The sequence below is a fragment of the Rhinoderma darwinii genome, chromosome 6 (genome assembly GCF_050947455.1).
Source record: "Rhinoderma darwinii isolate aRhiDar2 chromosome 6, aRhiDar2.hap1, whole genome shotgun sequence".
Classification (NCBI taxonomy): domain Eukaryota; kingdom Metazoa; phylum Chordata; class Amphibia; order Anura; family Rhinodermatidae; genus Rhinoderma; species Rhinoderma darwinii.
Window position 1 is genome coordinate 134,230,923 of NC_134692.1, and position 18,126 is coordinate 134,249,048.

The 18,126-nt window shown below is 41.1% G+C and overlaps 1 protein-coding gene across 2 annotated transcripts in view; it reads right to left on the reverse strand.

The window, feature by feature from the left end:
• Positions 1–2,601: 2,601 nt before the first annotated feature.
• SBK1 (SH3 domain binding kinase 1) overlaps positions 2,602–18,126 on the reverse strand; it is a 57,991-nt gene continuing 42,466 nt past the window's right edge. For both annotated transcript variants that reach the window (XM_075830477.1, XM_075830478.1), the window contains exons 2-4: positions 9,433–9,635; positions 8,519–8,721; positions 2,602–8,042 (exon numbers count right to left, since the gene is read on the reverse strand). In XM_075830477.1, coding sequence (XP_075686592.1) covers positions 7,263–8,042; positions 8,519–8,721; positions 9,433–9,635 — 1,186 coding nt within the window. In that variant the 3' untranslated portion in view covers positions 2,602–7,262. The remainder of the gene's footprint in view (positions 8,043–8,518; positions 8,722–9,432; positions 9,636–18,126) is intronic.

The window sequence follows — 18,126 nt, forward strand, 5'->3', positions numbered from 1 at the left end:
CCATACTACAGTATAATAACCTGGCGTAGGAACCACTTTGTATGTGTTTCTGTTTTGAGCTGTATTATCACCCGTGTATTGCCTGGCACCACTGCCGCGCTCCTATATACGTCATTGAAGACATGCTATGGATCCGTGTGTCATTGAACGTTATATATATTTACAGTAATGGACCATCTGTCATATCTCGCTGCTTACCCCTATTGCTGTTTGTCACTATCTGCAGACATAATTCCCATGTCATTCTGATGGTGTCTGCGTATAAGACCCATGATCCTCTTTTCCCCCCATTAGTTTGTCTGTCTTAACTGGAATGAGCCGAATGCCAAATCAAGTCACTAAACTGCGTATCCAACAAGGGGCTTATTTTAGGGGGTGGCAGACAAAGCAATTTCCTACGGAGCCTTCAGGATCGGACCCCAGGAGAAACCGGAGAGTAGAGAGGAAAAACATTCCACTTTACGGTCAGCCACAGTAGTCGGACAGAGTGGATAATAGATTACAATTAACCCATAAACTACTGAGTGTTATTTAGCAGTGTATGGTGGTTTTATTTGGGAATTGAAGTGCAATATTATGTGGGCTCCGTGAGTGATCATTAGGATATTGCATTATATGGCGGTATTATTTGGGTTGTATATAAAATATATACAGAAGATCATTTTGTAACACAGAACACATTTTTTTTTACAAATTATATTTTGTGTTTGAAAAATGTTATAGTTACTACAAAAATGAACGGTTTACTAAAATTCGCTATAATCAGGATGGGCCTCCTTAGATCAGGACATTTTACAGATGCCTTAGGCTTCGTTCACATCTGCGTCAGGGCTCCGTTCATGGGTTCCGTCAGAACTATCCATCGGGGGAACCCATGAACGGAATTCAAACTGAAACAAACGGAAACCATAGGTTTCCATTTGCATCACCAGTGATTTCAATGGCGACGGATCCGGTGCAAATGGTTTCTGTTTGTCCCCGTTGTGTAAGGGTTTCATCATTTTGACAGCGTGAATAGCGCAGTCGACTATGGTATGCATTCCGTCAAAACGGAAACCATTTGCACTGGATCAGTCACCATTGAAATCAATGGTGATGCAAACGGAAACCTACGGTTTGCGTTTGTTCCACTTTGGATTCCAATCATGGGTTCCCCTGACGGAAAGAGCCGACGGAACCCATGAACGCTGCCCTGACGCAGATGTGAACGAAGCCTTATCCCTATTGATTTGGAGGGTATAGTTGAGCGACCTGATCATGTTACTGGAAAATAGAAGGTAAAAAATATACAAGAAAAATTGGCTCGCTCACCACTCATTCTAAGTAAAGACGCCACATTCCATGATTATTCGGTGCACATGTAAGAGAGCTACGTCGGGATTAGGTAGAAATCCAAGGAAAAAGTTAGAGGTCCAGCACACGATATAATGTGAAAAATACAAAACTGTTTATTTAAGTCAAAATTAAAACAAGAAATTAAAAAATCCCGGGAGAGAACGCCTACGCGTTTTGAACTTTTCAGTTTTTAATCATAGCTCATTTTGACAGTTTTGTATTTTTTCATATTATATCGTGTGCTGGACCTCTAACTTTTTTCACTGGAAAATAGAACTACATATATGGCAATGGCATGTGGCGCAGTGCCGGGAGGGCGCCTGTGTCAGTGGCTGGAGACCAGAGGAGGTGCCCTAAAACCTATCCCGTATAGGGTCACCATATTATAAATATAGGCAACATTTACATATGTGACTACAACAGATGCTAAAATATATCCCCCATGGAGCTTTATAGTCACAATGTGGTGAACGCGGCTCTTTATACACAGATAGATGGTTATTACGTATGTGTTAAACAATACTTTTTTTCTTAAAAATGTCTGGAATCTATAAATGTCGGATTTGGCTTAAAAATAGAAATCTTTGTTCAGTCATTATCACCCACGTTTTTTCCCGTCAGCTTTATTTTCATGTGTTAATCCGGTTGTTAAATATAGGACATTTCACTATGTAAGACGCTAATCTCTGTGAATATAGAAAATGTGTTATTCATATGGCTGGCAACAGACTGGCGGATACAGTCATGTAAACCTCGTACAGCGCTAGGTATAGGCATTAACTGTTTTTCCTCTACTTGGACAGGGTCGTGGATTCTAATGGCGGCAACCTTCGCATTTGTCATGTTACTTGAGAAAAAGAGGCCTAAAACAAGCCTGTGTAGTATGGAGAGGCAGGCTGTTATACAGCACATAAAACTTCCTGTGGCCACTTCAGTACAGGTAGTAAGGCAGGGTTTACATGCACTCATTTTTGGCCCAATATCTGACCAATCAGCCCTATATCAATCTAAGTTGGTGTGTAAATGATGAATTAATCTTATTACAATCTGACTCATCTGCTAAGACCAACCATCTAAAAACTGATATTGGTCTGAAGGTTTTGCGAAAAACCAGCCACACATGTAGTGAAACGGTGGTCACCCACACAGGAAGACAGGTGGTTGCTAGGCAACAGGAGCTGCCACACCTACAAAGTACATGAGATGCTGCAACGGTGTGTAAAACGAAATCATCAGATAAATGACACGAAGCCTGCGATTGTATTATTTTCAGCATTTTAATTTATTGTCTACCAGGAAAAGAATAAAAAAATTAAAATACACACACATTTTATAAAGTTTCATCCGCACTGCCGGCACGGTACCTATGATTTCCACAGTCCGCAGGGAGGATTTCAGTACAATGAATACATTTCTGAGGGCATGATTTATTTATATCGTTCATTTGCTAATTGCTCCTCCATCATTTGCAGTGCAGGAACACAGAAAGACACTTTCAACACAATGACAGACCACACAAGCAACAAAAAAAGACACCTTGTGTTCCACATCCTCAGTGACCTCTCTTTGCCCCGTTCCGGGGTGATTAGGTACCTTTAAAAAAGAAAAAAAAAATTTGTTTTTTTCACATTATGCAAATTCGTTTGCTTAAGGGGGGTAAAAAGAAGGAGCGCTTAAAGTGCCCTCGAGCCGCCCTTTTTTTTTTTTTTTTTTTAATGGAAATATACACAATTCTATTTGGTGATTCTAAGTATATAGTAATAGGAGATGCACAATAAAAATTCCTTCCTCGCAAAGTAAAATCTGTGGCCATTAACAACTATTAGTGGACATGTGGTTATTCTTTAATGGCTACACTCCCCAGGGCACAAGTTAAGTATCTTATTTATAATGCATTATACTGTATTATTAAGTATTCTTAAGAGAGAAAAAAAAAGAGATAAATTGAAGACCCAGTGGAAAATGTACTGAGGGTTTCCTAAAAAGACACATTAGGGTCATGCATCTGAAATGGCGTTTGTATCACACGTCACTTTCTAATGGAATGGTATTAAAAAAAAATCGGAGTCGGAGAGACAATTTTAAAATGCCTCTCTGCATATGTCTCACAATGTAACATGGAAAAAACAAAACTTGCCAGTCATAGGCATACATTTACTGGCAAAACTGAATAGTACATAAGCTGCAATATTGCAATAGCCAAGCTATGTGCCCAATAAAAAAAAATTGCTAGAGCTCTAAGTACATAAAGAAAAAAAAAATATGGCGCAATTAATGAATAAATAGGGTGCCTCAGATATTTCTTGCCTGGCTGTTGAGAACCTGATTGCAGCGATCATCTTAAATCTGTGGGTAAACCTGGCAACAAGCGTTCAGTCTCCCTGCAGCGCCACCACAGGGAAAATGAAGCATTACAGTTCTCATTGAAATCAAAGGGCTTTGGTCCTCCAAACTCTGTTTGTAGCTACTCCCCATTCTGGCTAATATATGAGGGTCCTGAATGGAGGTTCCCCGCTCTATTGACTCAAAATTCCTTAGTAGGGTATTTTCTAAAGGAGACAACCCCTTTAACTCAATTTAATAGGCTCAGGATTGCCTCAAGGGTGCTGCGACAATTCGCCATTCAGCCATAGGCTAAGAGAGTAATAGAGGTACGTGGAACAAAAGGCGTTATATTCACATAAAAACAAAAAATCCACATATAGGAATACGCTCTTCTACATCTCTACATTACTGTATCTATATATATATATATATATATATATTATTAACAGGTCAGCTAAACGGAGGTAAATTTACTAAGCTAGCCCTAACCTTGAATCAGAAATACCCTACACGTAAGTTAAAAAGTTTATCAATTATCACCTTATCTACATTATTGCACTAATATTGTGAACATTGAAGACGTCTAAGGCAAATAGGGGAATATGCTACTTAAGTCGTCTATACCACTCAGAGTTGAAGGAATATACAGGGTCTCACTCAAGGGGGGAAACTTGAAAAAACTCATGACTTTATATCTAGGCCCTAAACCCGGGGAGAGACAAAAAGAAAGGAAGATTGGGACTCATGTATCAAAACTGTCTCAGGTGAAAAAAAGTGGCCTTTTTGCCCATAGCAACCAATTAGAGCTCAATTTTCATTTCCTAAACTACACTGGAAATATATAACATGGACTCTGATTGGGCAGTTTAGAAAATGGACTTCCCATAGCAACCAATCAGAATTCAGCTTTCATTTGCTAGACAACAGTTTAAAAATGACAAGTGGGCTCGGATTGGTTGTTATGAACAACCAGTAAGAGTTTAAGTTTAGTTTTTCCAGTGTAAACTTAAGATGAAATCTGATTGGTTCCTACGGACAAAAACATGGCCACTTTTTCCTCAGATACAGTTCTGATATGTGAGGCCTTATATTGTGCTCTGACTACTTGTTTCCAAAGACGTACACACATTTTGGACAGTTTTATAGACATCTAAAAACTATTATCTTTCTCAGGAGCTCCGATGTATTGAGAGAAGGAGCTAGGCCCAAAAGGCAGCCATCATGTATTAATCTGATGTGTACACCGCTTTTTGGTAACGGGCACTGGTGTTAGTTACGGCACTTCCACTGTTATAGCAACGCTGTAGCCCTTAATATGATTTGTATTGACTGAGGCCTTAGTAGCAAGTCCTCAGATTCAGAGGAGGTTTGGGAACCATTGTTGCAGATACTTAGCAAGGGAGCATTTACTGCTAGCGGTGTTGACAAATCTGTATGACCACCATTTTATGTGTGTATATATATATATATATATATATATATATATATAAATCATGACATGAAGAGGGAGACTTTCCTCTGTTATATGGTCAGTCTTGCACCCTTTACCAACTTGTCCATTTATTCTGAGGGCTACAAACCCTTGGTAAAGCATACGTCACCGGTAGTTACCCGCCTGGCGTTCATGTATGAAACGTTGTGTCCGTACCGCACCATATTTCATGAAGTGGAAAATGTACGAGAGATGTAACCTATCAGACTTCAATGCCGGTTTTTGTCACACATAACTGCCATAGTTGGATGATACGTCAGAGAAAAATGAGTAAATCAATATGACGTCCATTTTGTATTGGATATTTTCTGGTGTAATCATTCAACGTTTGTGGCCTGCAATGATTAATACATGAGCTCCATAGTGGGCCACCATTTTGTTGGTCAAATTTAGGTCCCAGATTGAGGTCCGACCAAGAATCCAGAGTGAACTGACAAGTGGTTTAGCTCAAAAAATGTCTTTCTAGATGTAAATTCCCTTTAAATAAGTGTAACCAGATAAACCATGAACTAGAACTGTCCTTGGATCGTGAATACCCCACAAAAGACAAAAATAAAAATGATTCACAGAACGAAAGAGTAAAACATTTGCTACATGTATTCTGCATAGGCAGTTTTTGGAATAGGGAGAAAATGACTAAATCGCCTCCCGCAATGACCCTTTCTCTGTCTGAATGACGGTCAAGGAAATGTATTGCTATATATGCATTCAACCAGTCTTCTGGTGGATGGGGGGGCAGACTCCAATGTATCGTTCAACTTTAATAAACCTATTACAGAGTGGGGGAGGGGAGCTGTCAGTCATTGACGAGTAACAAATCAATCTGATCTGGCCACGTTATAAGAATATATATTATAGGGAAAAACAAAGATATTTGATGATGCTAAAAATGGTCTCATACTATTGATAGATCTGAATTAAACACCTTTCACAAATCCTAGAGGAACATTCTATAGTTCTCCAAAGGTTATGGCTGGTTCTACGTTTCCATGGAAACTGCCGGAGCTGATAAGTGCCACTTTCACAATTAGTTATATGAGCCGGCTGTAGGATAGCCAATAAGAATAGACCGACACCCTTTGTGGGGCAACCTTCTGATCAAATCCCGTGAACACCCATTGGTTGCAACGAGCATTATTAGCGATATGGTAGAATTAAAATTTCCCATTTTGGATACTTCATGTTGAAATGGCGTCTAGTCAAATAAACCTGTAACGATTAAAATAAAGTCTGATATGCTTTGCGGGAATGTAAAATGTGGAATAAAATGAAAGGATTATTTTCAAGACAAGACTCATATATAGAGATTACCCTGGTACAGCAGCCGTTAAGCCTCCTGGATGAGTTACTATGCAAGCCCTTATTAGTTTGGAGGGTTGATCAGTCATAGAGATTCGAATGAGTTGTAAAGATAATGAGGACTATTAATAAAAACTGGTGCTAAGGTAACTACATAAAGAACGCTGTAACCCATAGCAACCATATTGTTTATTTTCAGAAAAGAAAAAAAAATTGCTGGATTGGTTGCTAAGGTTACAGCCACAATATTTCCGCCGGTTACCTCAAGACCAGTTTTCTTAAGCGTCGGTATATTTCTTGTCATATGGAACAATGTAGCATAGTATCTGTCTCGCTGGAGGGTGTTTTTGGTCGCCTTAATCCTGTATAAAGAAACTGGAGTTGGGGGTATGTAATAAGATTGCACTCGCCCTGCCTGTGCTGTTTCATCTTTTCGGGATGGGTAGGGTTTGGTTGTAGGGTATGACGGGAGACGCTTGTATGAATACTGCCTGCCATATATATCAGTCTTAAGAAGTTACATGTACTGTAAGTCCTTCACGCAGAAACAGCACTCAGTCACCGACTCGAACAATCCTTGCAAGTTTTGATCAAAAGGCTCATTCATTCCATCACGTATGGAAAATATCCAGAAATGTCCATTCTTCCGATCAATGAGTGTTCTCACACCAACATTTTTTGCTTGTAGGCTCATCATGACCATTAAATGCTAAGAGGTCAAACCTGCTTTATATTGTAAGTCAGAAGGTGACCTTTACTGGAGAGAATGACATCAGTTCCCACTGGAGTAGAATCCAACTGGTTGTCTATGTTACACACAAATCTCAATGGCGGTTGCCAGCAGCATCTGAGTTTTATTCTTGTCCTGTCGCCCTTCTGTCCTGCCAGAGCCAGAAGATGGCTGGCCATGTTCAGGCAGAGAGTGTGGGACACGTGGTGAGGAGCCTCCCTCAGTAAGTATTGTCCTCTTGAGAGGAGTGGGATTCTCATGACGCTGGGGCACGGGTGGTAACTTTTCTCCTATTTGTTTGCGAGAGCGGTAAGAAGGTCTACGACGAGCTTCTGACAGTAAGTCATACTTGATGTAGAAGAAGACCTCCTTGACAGGGCTCCTTTTTTCTGACTCCAAAGAAAGAAGGCGTTGGAACATTCGTAGAGCATTGTCCGAGAAGCGGCGCCACTGAGAAGGAAGACCAGGTAGACGGCCTTTTTGCCAGTGTACAAACTCCTCAAAGAAGGCATCTCCTGGTGAGGCTGACTCCCAAGGAAAGTTGCCTGTGAGCACACAGAAGATAAGTACTCCAAAAGCCCAGACATCCAAGCTGGTCTCTACTGGAAAGCCTTCTGACCGTCCAGCTTGGCATACTTCTGGGGCTGTATATGGGATTGTGCCACTCACTCTTTTAACACGGCAGCCCACTTTACGGGTCATGCCAAAGTCTGCCAACTTAACCCGCCGACACTCGCGATCAAAGAGAAGAACATTTTCTGGTTTAATGTCGCGATGAACTAGGCTTTTGCTGTGCATAAAATCAAGAGCCAATCCCAGTTGTTGAACACACCGTTTCACCATGTCTTCAGGGAGACCCACCTGGAAATAAATATAAAAACGTAACTACTGAGAAAAACTATATTGAAAACCACATAAAACAAATAATCTAGAGCTTAACGAACACCAAAGTATAGCACTAGCCTGGAGATGAACCAAAGACCAGATAAAAGCATCTTCTGGTTAAAGCAACGGACCAATACAAAAAAAAAAAAAGCTAAAACAACAGATTAAAACTGAACAAAAACATCAAGCCCAAGCAACAGACCAAATACAAGACAAATGCAGGTTAAACAGTAGACCAGGCACAAAGAAATAACAGGCTCAATAAATGGCCTATAGACAAGCCAACGCACTCTATTCTGCTGAATGACTCATGAACCTATGACTCATGGACCATTAACACATTGGAGGAAAATTCAGGTACACACAACCGATTCTTATTCAGAAACGTCCTTCCATACGCACTCATGCATCCAGACTTACTAAGTAGGAGAGATATCGCCGATTCATCTCACCTGTGGTGGAATAATATCAAAGAGGTCTCCAGCTGGTGCATACTCTTGAGCGAAGACGTAGCACTCCTCTGTCTGGAAGAGCACATGAAATGCTCGGATAATGAACGGGCTGCAGGACAGAGCACTAGTTACACTGAACTCCCGCAGGAAACTCTTCAACTTGGTCTTGTTCTTGTTCACAAATTTCAGAGCCATCTTGTTGCCTAAAATTAAGAATATGGGTCTCAGATCTATCATTATAGTAAACCCAAGTATAATAAATAGCAAAAACATTATTATTATGAGGGTGTGATGAAAGTGTTAGTTGCTAACTAGTTAATTCTCTAATCGAGCCGTGTGCATGGAGCCTCCACCGAGTCATTACAGTTCCATGTTATGTCCCACCTGCTGGTGCCTCTGTATGGCACCATATTGCCAAGGTGTTTTCCCCTAGAACCAATGACATTTTTTTCTCGCGAATTCAATGTATACAGTATAGTTTATAGCCTCATAGACTTCTTTGGGTGTTGAATTTCGACTCTGTATAACCTGTACAAACATGTAATACAGTCGTGTGCATGAGGCCTTGCCTGGTCATGCCTGGATGCAGTTGGAGTTACCTTTATTACAACCTATGCAACTATCATCTCTGTATAATAATTTTTTTCATGTCCTCAGATCTGGTCCCAATTCTAGGTCCATGTCACAATTTGGCAAAGTCTTGAACTTCTTCTAACTAGGCAACATAAGCTCCCTTATCCTCCCATATGAGGGAATTAGAAGATACCACTCTTCTGGACACCAGTGAATAGCAACCACAGTGGGAAAGGTTGTTAAATTTTAACGCCCCCCCCCCCCTCCCCTGGACTGTTCTTGGGGTACCTGGGTTACATTCAAACTGCTCAAAATGCAAAAAAACTTTTTCCTAGACTTACCTGTGCTCTTATGGGACACCAGCTCCACCCTGCCATACGTCCCCTTCCCCAGCTCTCGAATCAGCTCATAGTGCTTCTGCACTTCATTTCCGGACAGGCTGCGGATAGCTAGCGCCTGCATGTCTTCCGTGATCACAGGTACCCCACAGCAGCCTAGCTTCCGGGACGGTTCTTGATCCACCGACCCAGCACTCATGCTCACACTACAAGAGAAGGATATACCTTGTTATAACCAGAAGTCAACCAAAGGCTAAAATATAAAGTATGATAACATTAATAGGTACCACTGGGGTTGGAGCTTGGAGGAAGAACACGTAATCTGCTACTCTACAATCTTGACCTGGATGCGCCAGATGTGGGGTCATTAAATTGTACTTAAAACCCTGAAGAGATTACCACAAGAAGACTCAAAGGACAGAATGTAAGACGACAGCAAGACAACTCTTCTTCTAGACCAGTAATCTCCTAACCTGTGGCCTTCCAGCTTTTGCAAAACTACAACTCCCAGCATGCTTTTACAGAGTAGTTTTGCAAGAGCTGGAGAGCCACAGGTGACCACTTTTGTATACCAACTGTGCCCAATCTTTTTTTTTATATATGACCTCAGTTGGGCTTGAATTTTTGGGAGCCCAAGAGTGCTCCACTATAGTAAAACCCTTAAAGACAGAGACCTTGATGTGAACCCCGTATAACTGGTCTAGTCTATTATTTATAGATATGTCACTTTTTGAAAAACGAGAAACATTGGAGCGGTTTCTTTTTTGGAGAGACATTAGGATATGAATGCCATATCTTGTTGGCAATATGACACCATTTTACACTATTCACGGTTTGATGCGAGTCCCAAGTTGAGATGAACAAGGATGTGGGATTGTTGCGGTTCACCAATTAGCTAATTTCCCTTATTTCCAATTACAGAACTATATCTCCACCAATGAAACCACTGGAGGCTGAAATACAGATCCATATTTTAGCTTCCATTGTCCTAAAGGGGTTGTCTCGTTAAAGCTAATTTTGCCGCAGGAAGACACGACCAACTAGACATTTCCCCTGTAGCGGCTGCTGTAGGGAAAAAGTTGTATCACAAGCCAACCATTTAGATGAATGGCCGTCCATGTAATATATAGATAGCAAGAGTCTGTCTGAGAAGAAGCCCCTCTTGCAGAACGGCTCTCTGTTTGGCTCATAGAGGGGGGGGGGTCCCAAGCAGACAGATAGCGTCGTCATGAGACCAATTTCCAATTCATCTTTAGTCCCAGTCTTCTGGTTAGGTGAGGCATCAAGTTCCGGCTTTGCCCTCATGTTTCGTTACAGTTGAATTTCACCTCCCAAGGACCTTGTTCTATTTCCATATTATAAGGATAATCCATGTTATATGGAAATAGGTCCAATTACGAAGACTTCTAGAAGACCGTCATATCTGCTTTCGATAGAAGTTGGTAATGGCATGTATATCATACAGGAATAAGGGGTATCACTAAGGCGCCTGGGTAATAATATCCCATCATATGGATCTACCTCACATAGAATTTTTATCAAAATTTCATGTAGGCCGCTTGTATTTTGTCCATCATATATATAGTGACATTTTGTCACTGTAAAATGTTGGCTCTCTTGGGACTAGCTTTTATGTTAGATCTTGACCAATTCTGAGTTATAATTGAAAATTTCCTCTGGGAACGCGGTCATATTTTCTCCTCATCGATTAGCCGTGTTCAAGCTATTTACAAAATGGCTGCCCTCCTGTGTGGAGGCTATATGTGTACTCTAATGGCTTCAGAGAGGAAGACTAGAAAATAAAATGGATTTAAAGCAAAGGCAGGAGGAGCTGAGAGTATAAACTTGGAGTACAGTCAATATGCCTGTCATACAGTTAATAGATAATGAGTCCCCGACGTCCCATTGGTGTTCAGACTCGGAGTACACTTAGTCTTTTTATCACTTCTTTTGTCAGTGGCACAAAAAAACTGGGTTATTCGTGAAGCCTATATTATATATACACAATTGACCGTAAACATCGGTGCATTTGGGCCCCAAATAACCACGTACATATAGAAGAGGCAGCCATTTTGAGAAATGAACCATAACCCAATATTGATCTGGCCTGTTTGATATTCCTGAGCATACAATATCTAAACACGAAATATCTACATATTGACAGATTTACTGTTGGTTATCAGTTGTGTACTGGGCATAACATGGCCAATCAGTAGCTGATAAGTGCGAATATTGCAGCCGACATTTATTTTCCGGACAGGTTTTGGCAAAAAATGGGTGGAGTTGGTGGACGACAGGCATTTCTGGATGGATGGGCGCAGCTTATACTCAAATCCATCCTAGATCTGGGCTGTCAAATAATACAAGATATGTATATATGTATGTACAGTATATTTGTAGGAATGTATACATATATATTCATTTATGGAAAGGAGCTCTCGTATCCCAAGGATCTGTCTAATTTCAGTCAAACATATTTATCATTGTGGCGCATGTATCTCCATAATAATCGCCGTTTCTCTACCTCCTCTGAAACTGATTGATAACATTGCGGTTAAGTTAGAGAGGGAATAATTTCTCCAGCATCCATACATGCGTTAATAAGCCACGGCATCTAATCCAGCCATGATGGGTGTGAAGACGTAAAAATGTGGATTTCTTATATAAAACATCGACTACAAACATGTCTAATTATATATGTATATACCGAAAACAAGTGTTTATCACATAAATGGCGCACGTCATGTGTGTAGGTAGAAGGGCGGATAAAAAAAATGTCCGATCAGCAGAGATCCAGCTGCTGTGACCCCCGTTGATTGCTAGAGAGAAAAGTGGCAGCAGCTTTAGGACAGCACCATGCCACTCCGTCTCCTGCCGGCATCCAATTGACTTTCTCTTGAGGAAGCATGGTTGGCTCATTATAGTCAATGGCCGACAACGCAAAGTGCTCTTCCCGGGCTGCTGCCATTCCGGTCTAGCGTTCACATTGGTCAGACCCCTGCTGATTAACTAAGACATGTCATCAACGTCTGTCCTGAGAGAACCCCTTTAAGCATTTTCAGCACTTGTTAATACAATGGTAACTATTCCATGTAACATAAAACGATGGGGTTCTCCAGACAGGAGTGGACTGGAAGCTCCTTAGGCCTCTAGGTTTGGGTTGATGACATCACTACACCCAAGCAATGACATCACTTTAATGCAAGATACAGCCAGTGATTGGCTAAAGCTTACACGCTTCAGGTGCAGGTTCGCCAAAGTAAAAACTTTTATCAAGAAAAGCTTGGGAGTAGGCCTGGGGCAATACCAGATTGCTCTTACCATCCCTCCATTTATATATATATCTATCTTTACATAAGCTATATTTTGTAGTAGGTTTTGTAGCACTTTAGTAGGTAAGAAGTTTTCCATGTTTTTTTTTAAGGAAGATTTGGTTTTGGTTTAGAAGGTCATTCGTCTGAAGGAGAAAAACATTTGAAGGTCAACTAAGCCCAGAAAAGGTCGTCTGTAATATTAATATAAAGTTTAGGTCTTATATACAATCCTATTAATGAACATACATCACTGTAGTATAAAAATGACATCACTGTAGTATAAAAATTAATTTCCTACCATTTGCAAACTCCAGGATCCTCTCTCCTGCTCTCTATACTTGACCGTCTCTCAGCTCCGCTGTACCTTGACAAGCAGTACATTTGACAGTGCGCCACTATTTCATGCTAGGAGATTGATCCGTCAAATGTACAAGCTGACAAGGCCGCGTACAGCTTGGAGACTGCCAGGCATGCAGGAGAGGGGAGAAAACCCTGAGCTGGACCATCACTGGAGATTTCACAAATAGTTTGGCATGTGTGCGCACAATACATTTAAAGAAATATTCCCCCCTAAAATAAAAAATCTATTTGATATATTACTGAGAAAGCTAGGTAGCAACCAGAATGGCCACCATCATCTCTTACAGGGGTTGTCTTGGGGAAAGTTACTCCTGTGCTCAATGCTGCCCCCTGCTGAGTAAGGCAATTTTGTATTTGCTGCATCGAGGCGCGAGAGAGGAGAAATGACAACTGCTCTGAGAAATGTCTTCCCTTTTTCCAGCCTGATGAACTAATGTTCTGTCAAACGAAGTAGAAAATATTTACTACACCAGCACTAATTACTATAATACCGCCCCCTATGGATAGGAATGTAGACCTGATCAGTAAAGAGAATTTCCATATCTGATTGGAACTGTCCTATAACACCTTGGCGCCATCTACCATACATTTATTGCGCTAGTGCTATATACTTAACACCTAGATCCGTAAATGTGTTGCACGGGGATGATTCATGGCGCGAACGCCACCCGGTTTGCCATCTTTGTACTCCTCTTAGGCCCTGTTAGAGTAAGTGCCTAAAAGGGATGCCTCTTAGTTTTACACTAATTGGCATAATACACTGTAATACAGAAGTATGGCAGTGTATTATATCATCGATCAAGCCATCGCATAGTGGGACAAAAAAAAAATAATCTAAGAAGAAAATATGAATAAAAAACATTTTTTATTATGTCAAAAAACATAAAAAAATAAATGAATACTACACAGAATAAGTATCACAGTAATGACCCACAATTAAACAAACGTGTAAATAATTCCCGGCCCGTGAAAGTCTTAAAAAACAAAACAAAACACTAGTCCCACAATTGCTGGTTTTTGTACTTCCCGCCTCCCAAAAATCTGGAACAAAAAGTGATCAAAAAGTCCCCCAATTTGGTACCAATTAAAACTCCAGCTCATCTTACAAAAAACAAGCCATCAACGGAAAAATAAAAAATATACGGCTCTCGGAATATGGCGACACAAAAACAAATGTAAATGTTTTCTTTTTGTTGTACAAAAGTAATACAATAAAATAAACTATAGAAATATGGTATCATTGCAGTCGTACTGACCCGCAGAATGAAGTTAACAAGTCATTTATACCGTACTGTGAACGTCGTACAAACGAAATCCAAAATGCAATGACAAAATTTTATTTTTATTTTTTTTCTATCCCTACCCCAAAAAAAAAATTTTAACGTTTTTTTTTACATTATAAGTAATGCAAAACAGCACAGTGAAGCAAAAACGTAAAAAAAATCACTGTGTCCTCAAGGCGTTGAATTACGGAGCTACAGACTTCTATCTATTATTCCTTCTACATTCCAGTGACGTACATATAACCTGACTGAGCAACCATATTCTTACACACATATTCTTCCGGGACTTATATATTGATGGCCTATACCTAGGATGCTTGATCGGTGGGGTCCGATGGACTAAGCTGTAGTACCAGGCATAGCTGCTGGATCACCGAAGCCCCTACATTCTGCTGAACGGTGGTAATCCGGAGGTCGGACCCCACTGATCAAGTATTAATGAGCTATCCTAAGGCCGGAAAACCTCATTAATCATGCACAACCATTTGTACAATATAGGCAGCCTGTCTAGATGCTATAGGGCTCAAGATGAGAGGGAGCAGCTCAGGATGGCCCAATTCCCCTTGTCAATGTAAACATTAAACCTGTTTAGTACACCTTCCCCCCTTTATTCAGCCAATACAGGGACCCTAAGCTTTCCCGATTCAGCAGGACTGTCTCAGCTTACTCAGGCGATCTCTGGAACAGGAAGTGGACTTAGTGTGAAACTTCAGCTGATTGGTCACTCATATAACTTCCTGGTAGCGGAGGTCAGAGCAGGATGGGAGGGTGGAGAATGTGTTTTATTGTGGCTGGCTCTTATGGGGGCATTGTGGCGAGCCATGTTATGGGACACTCCGCCAAAAGTTTAAAGATATTGCTGCCATTGTATAGTAAGCAAATAAATGAGAGATCTGGTCAGGGATGCTCTACGGTAATGGAATGTACCAGCACTGCAATCTCATTATCAATTTTTGCTACGTGGCCCCTTTCTACTTTATGTAGGCCCCTGATCGTGTCATCTTACAATCAGTATTGCCGAGAGCAGCCTTGACAAAGCTGAATGGAGAAGAGGAACTGATAGACCAAGTTTTCCTCATGCTGATACTCCTCACCCAGCAATTTGGTCTACGGCACCCCCAAACTCTAGTTTAGTACTTTGTATGTACCATGTAGGTGCCCCTATTTAAGGGCTACATGTCTCATGGCAGTTACATTTATTATCATTGGTTTTATTCCAATAATAGACATTTATGGCATTTCTAATCAGTGGGGTCCGATCACTCTCTCGGCTGTTTCCGTATTTCCTATAATGAAGAGTGACTTCGTATATGTGGCCACTTCTCTGTCGTGAACTGGCAGCATGCATCCTGGTTCTTGGGATTGGTGGGGATCCTATTGGTCAAACCAGCCAGTGGATATGCCATATTATTAAATAGTCGGAAAACCCCTTTAAATTATGGCTACTCGCCACTGTCGCTTTTTTCTACCGCCATTTCCCTGCTTAACCCAGGGAAGTTTTAAAGGATGGAAAAAGAGAACACAGGTTTTTATTTTATTCTAAAATATGTTAAACATGTTCGCCCGAACATGATCGTGGTGGTCCGACCTTGGAGAGCCTAGCCGATCAACAAGGGGTCCCTTCATTGTTTACATTGGGACTCGTTCCTACAAGTGGATGTGCCTGGTACTGCAGCTCATCCCATGAATGGAGGTTGCAAAAATGCCCAGCGCAATGTTGTCATTATTGAATGAGATCTATAAGGGTATGTTCACACGAGGGCGTCCGTTACGGCTGAAATTACGGGGATGTTTCAGCCTGAAAACATCCCCGTAATTTCAGCCGTACCGGCATGTGCAGGCGCTTGAACGCCGCGTCAATTACGGATGTAATTGGCGCTGCTATTCATTGGAGTCAATGAATAACGGCTCCAATTACGGCCAAAGAAGTGACAGGTCACTTCTTTGACGCGGGCGTCTATTTACGCGCCGTCATTTGACAGCGGCGCGTAAATATACGCCTCGTGTGAACAGACAAACGTCTGCCCCTAGCTTTCAATGGGCAGATGTTTGTCAGCGCTAATGAGGCGCTATTTTCGGACGTAATTCGGGGCAAAAACGCCCGAATTACGTCCGTAAATAGGCCGTGTGAACATACCCTAATTCTCCATAGTTTTACATGGGGAATGTCAAGGGCGTTATGTTAAATATAAAAGACGCCACACATGCGCCATGTATGTCCCCGAGCCCGGCCACAAAATGTGCCATCCGCATGCTACCGCTGAGGGTGCTAACACTGCAGGATAACGTATAAAATAGTTCCAATACATAAATCACATGCATCAACGCCAAAACCTTTTCCATGAAAGCTGCACGGAAATATTTCTTCCAATTTGTCTCACAAATTCACAATCTCGGTCACTGTGTCACCGTGAGCGGACGAGAACAAAAAAATCACTCTAATGAGTGTTCTGTAGATGAACGTGGTACAGACAGTCCTTTATGTGGCGGCGTGCAGGGAGTTAATGCACAATTGGAACCCTGTGTCTCTTTGATATATAGGATTCAAGTACAGTCAGTTCTCTCGTCACCATCTCACCCTGCGGAGGGAGAACGCTGAGAAAAATGAAGCAGATTGAATTCCTTCCTCGGCCTCATTGTCTGCAAAGTGTCACGTTCCTGAAACATCTCAAACATGAGCAGATATTCTATATATCACCTAACCGTAGCATTAACCCTACAAATACAGCAACCGACGTGCATAACGTCTGCACACAGCGAGCGAGAGGACAGCATCTCTACAAGCGTCATATATATATATATATATATATATATATATATATATATATATATAGGCCATATAAAGGCTGTAGGATTGGGTCTGTTCACAAGCCGCAATACAAGAGATGGTGACAAAAAGCTGAATACAATAATTGTGTAAATGAAATATAATACAGGGGCAAATTTAAAGGGGGGGGGTATCCAAGTGTATTGACTTAAAGTGCTTGCACATGCAATCGTACTAAACATAACGCTGCTGTGCCCAAGTGCAGTGTCAAATATGACATTTAGGCCACTGTACCCCATGAGAGATTCTCTTTAGATAATAAAATGCTGTCTTCATCCTACTGCCACTAGAGGGAGCTCTCATAACTTCAATGATAAATCAGTATGCAATGAGCTCCCCCTAGTGGCCACATAATTCTGCAGAACTGCTCAGGGGGGTACTAGGAATCCCCCGCATGCTTGCCCATGTAAAACCTTATTCAGTGGTAGACATAAGGTATGTACATAGCACGAATATATAAGGCAGTAGTCTGCAACCTCTAGCTGTTGTGAACCACAAATCCCTTTCTGTTGGGAGTTGTAGTTGAAGAGTCACAGGTTACAGACCACTAATATAGGATACTGAAATAAGTGATTGATTGATTGATTGATTGATCGATCAGATAGGACTGATACTGTATATAGTATATATGCACATACAAGGAATGTATGCATTCAATACAGAACTCCACTTATTCTGGATCAACACATCTCCATCGGACTGTATATGCAATACATAATAATGAATTGGCCGAACAAGCGTTCGTAAGAACGCTCGTTTCCGATCAATGACCCATGTAAAAATGGCAGCAATCAGCTGACAAATGAGCAAATGCTCATTTGTCAGCTGATTGCATCTTTTATACAGCCTTAAAAAAAAAATATGTTGGCAGCACATCCCCCCATATAAAGCGGTCGACAATATGCAAATGTTT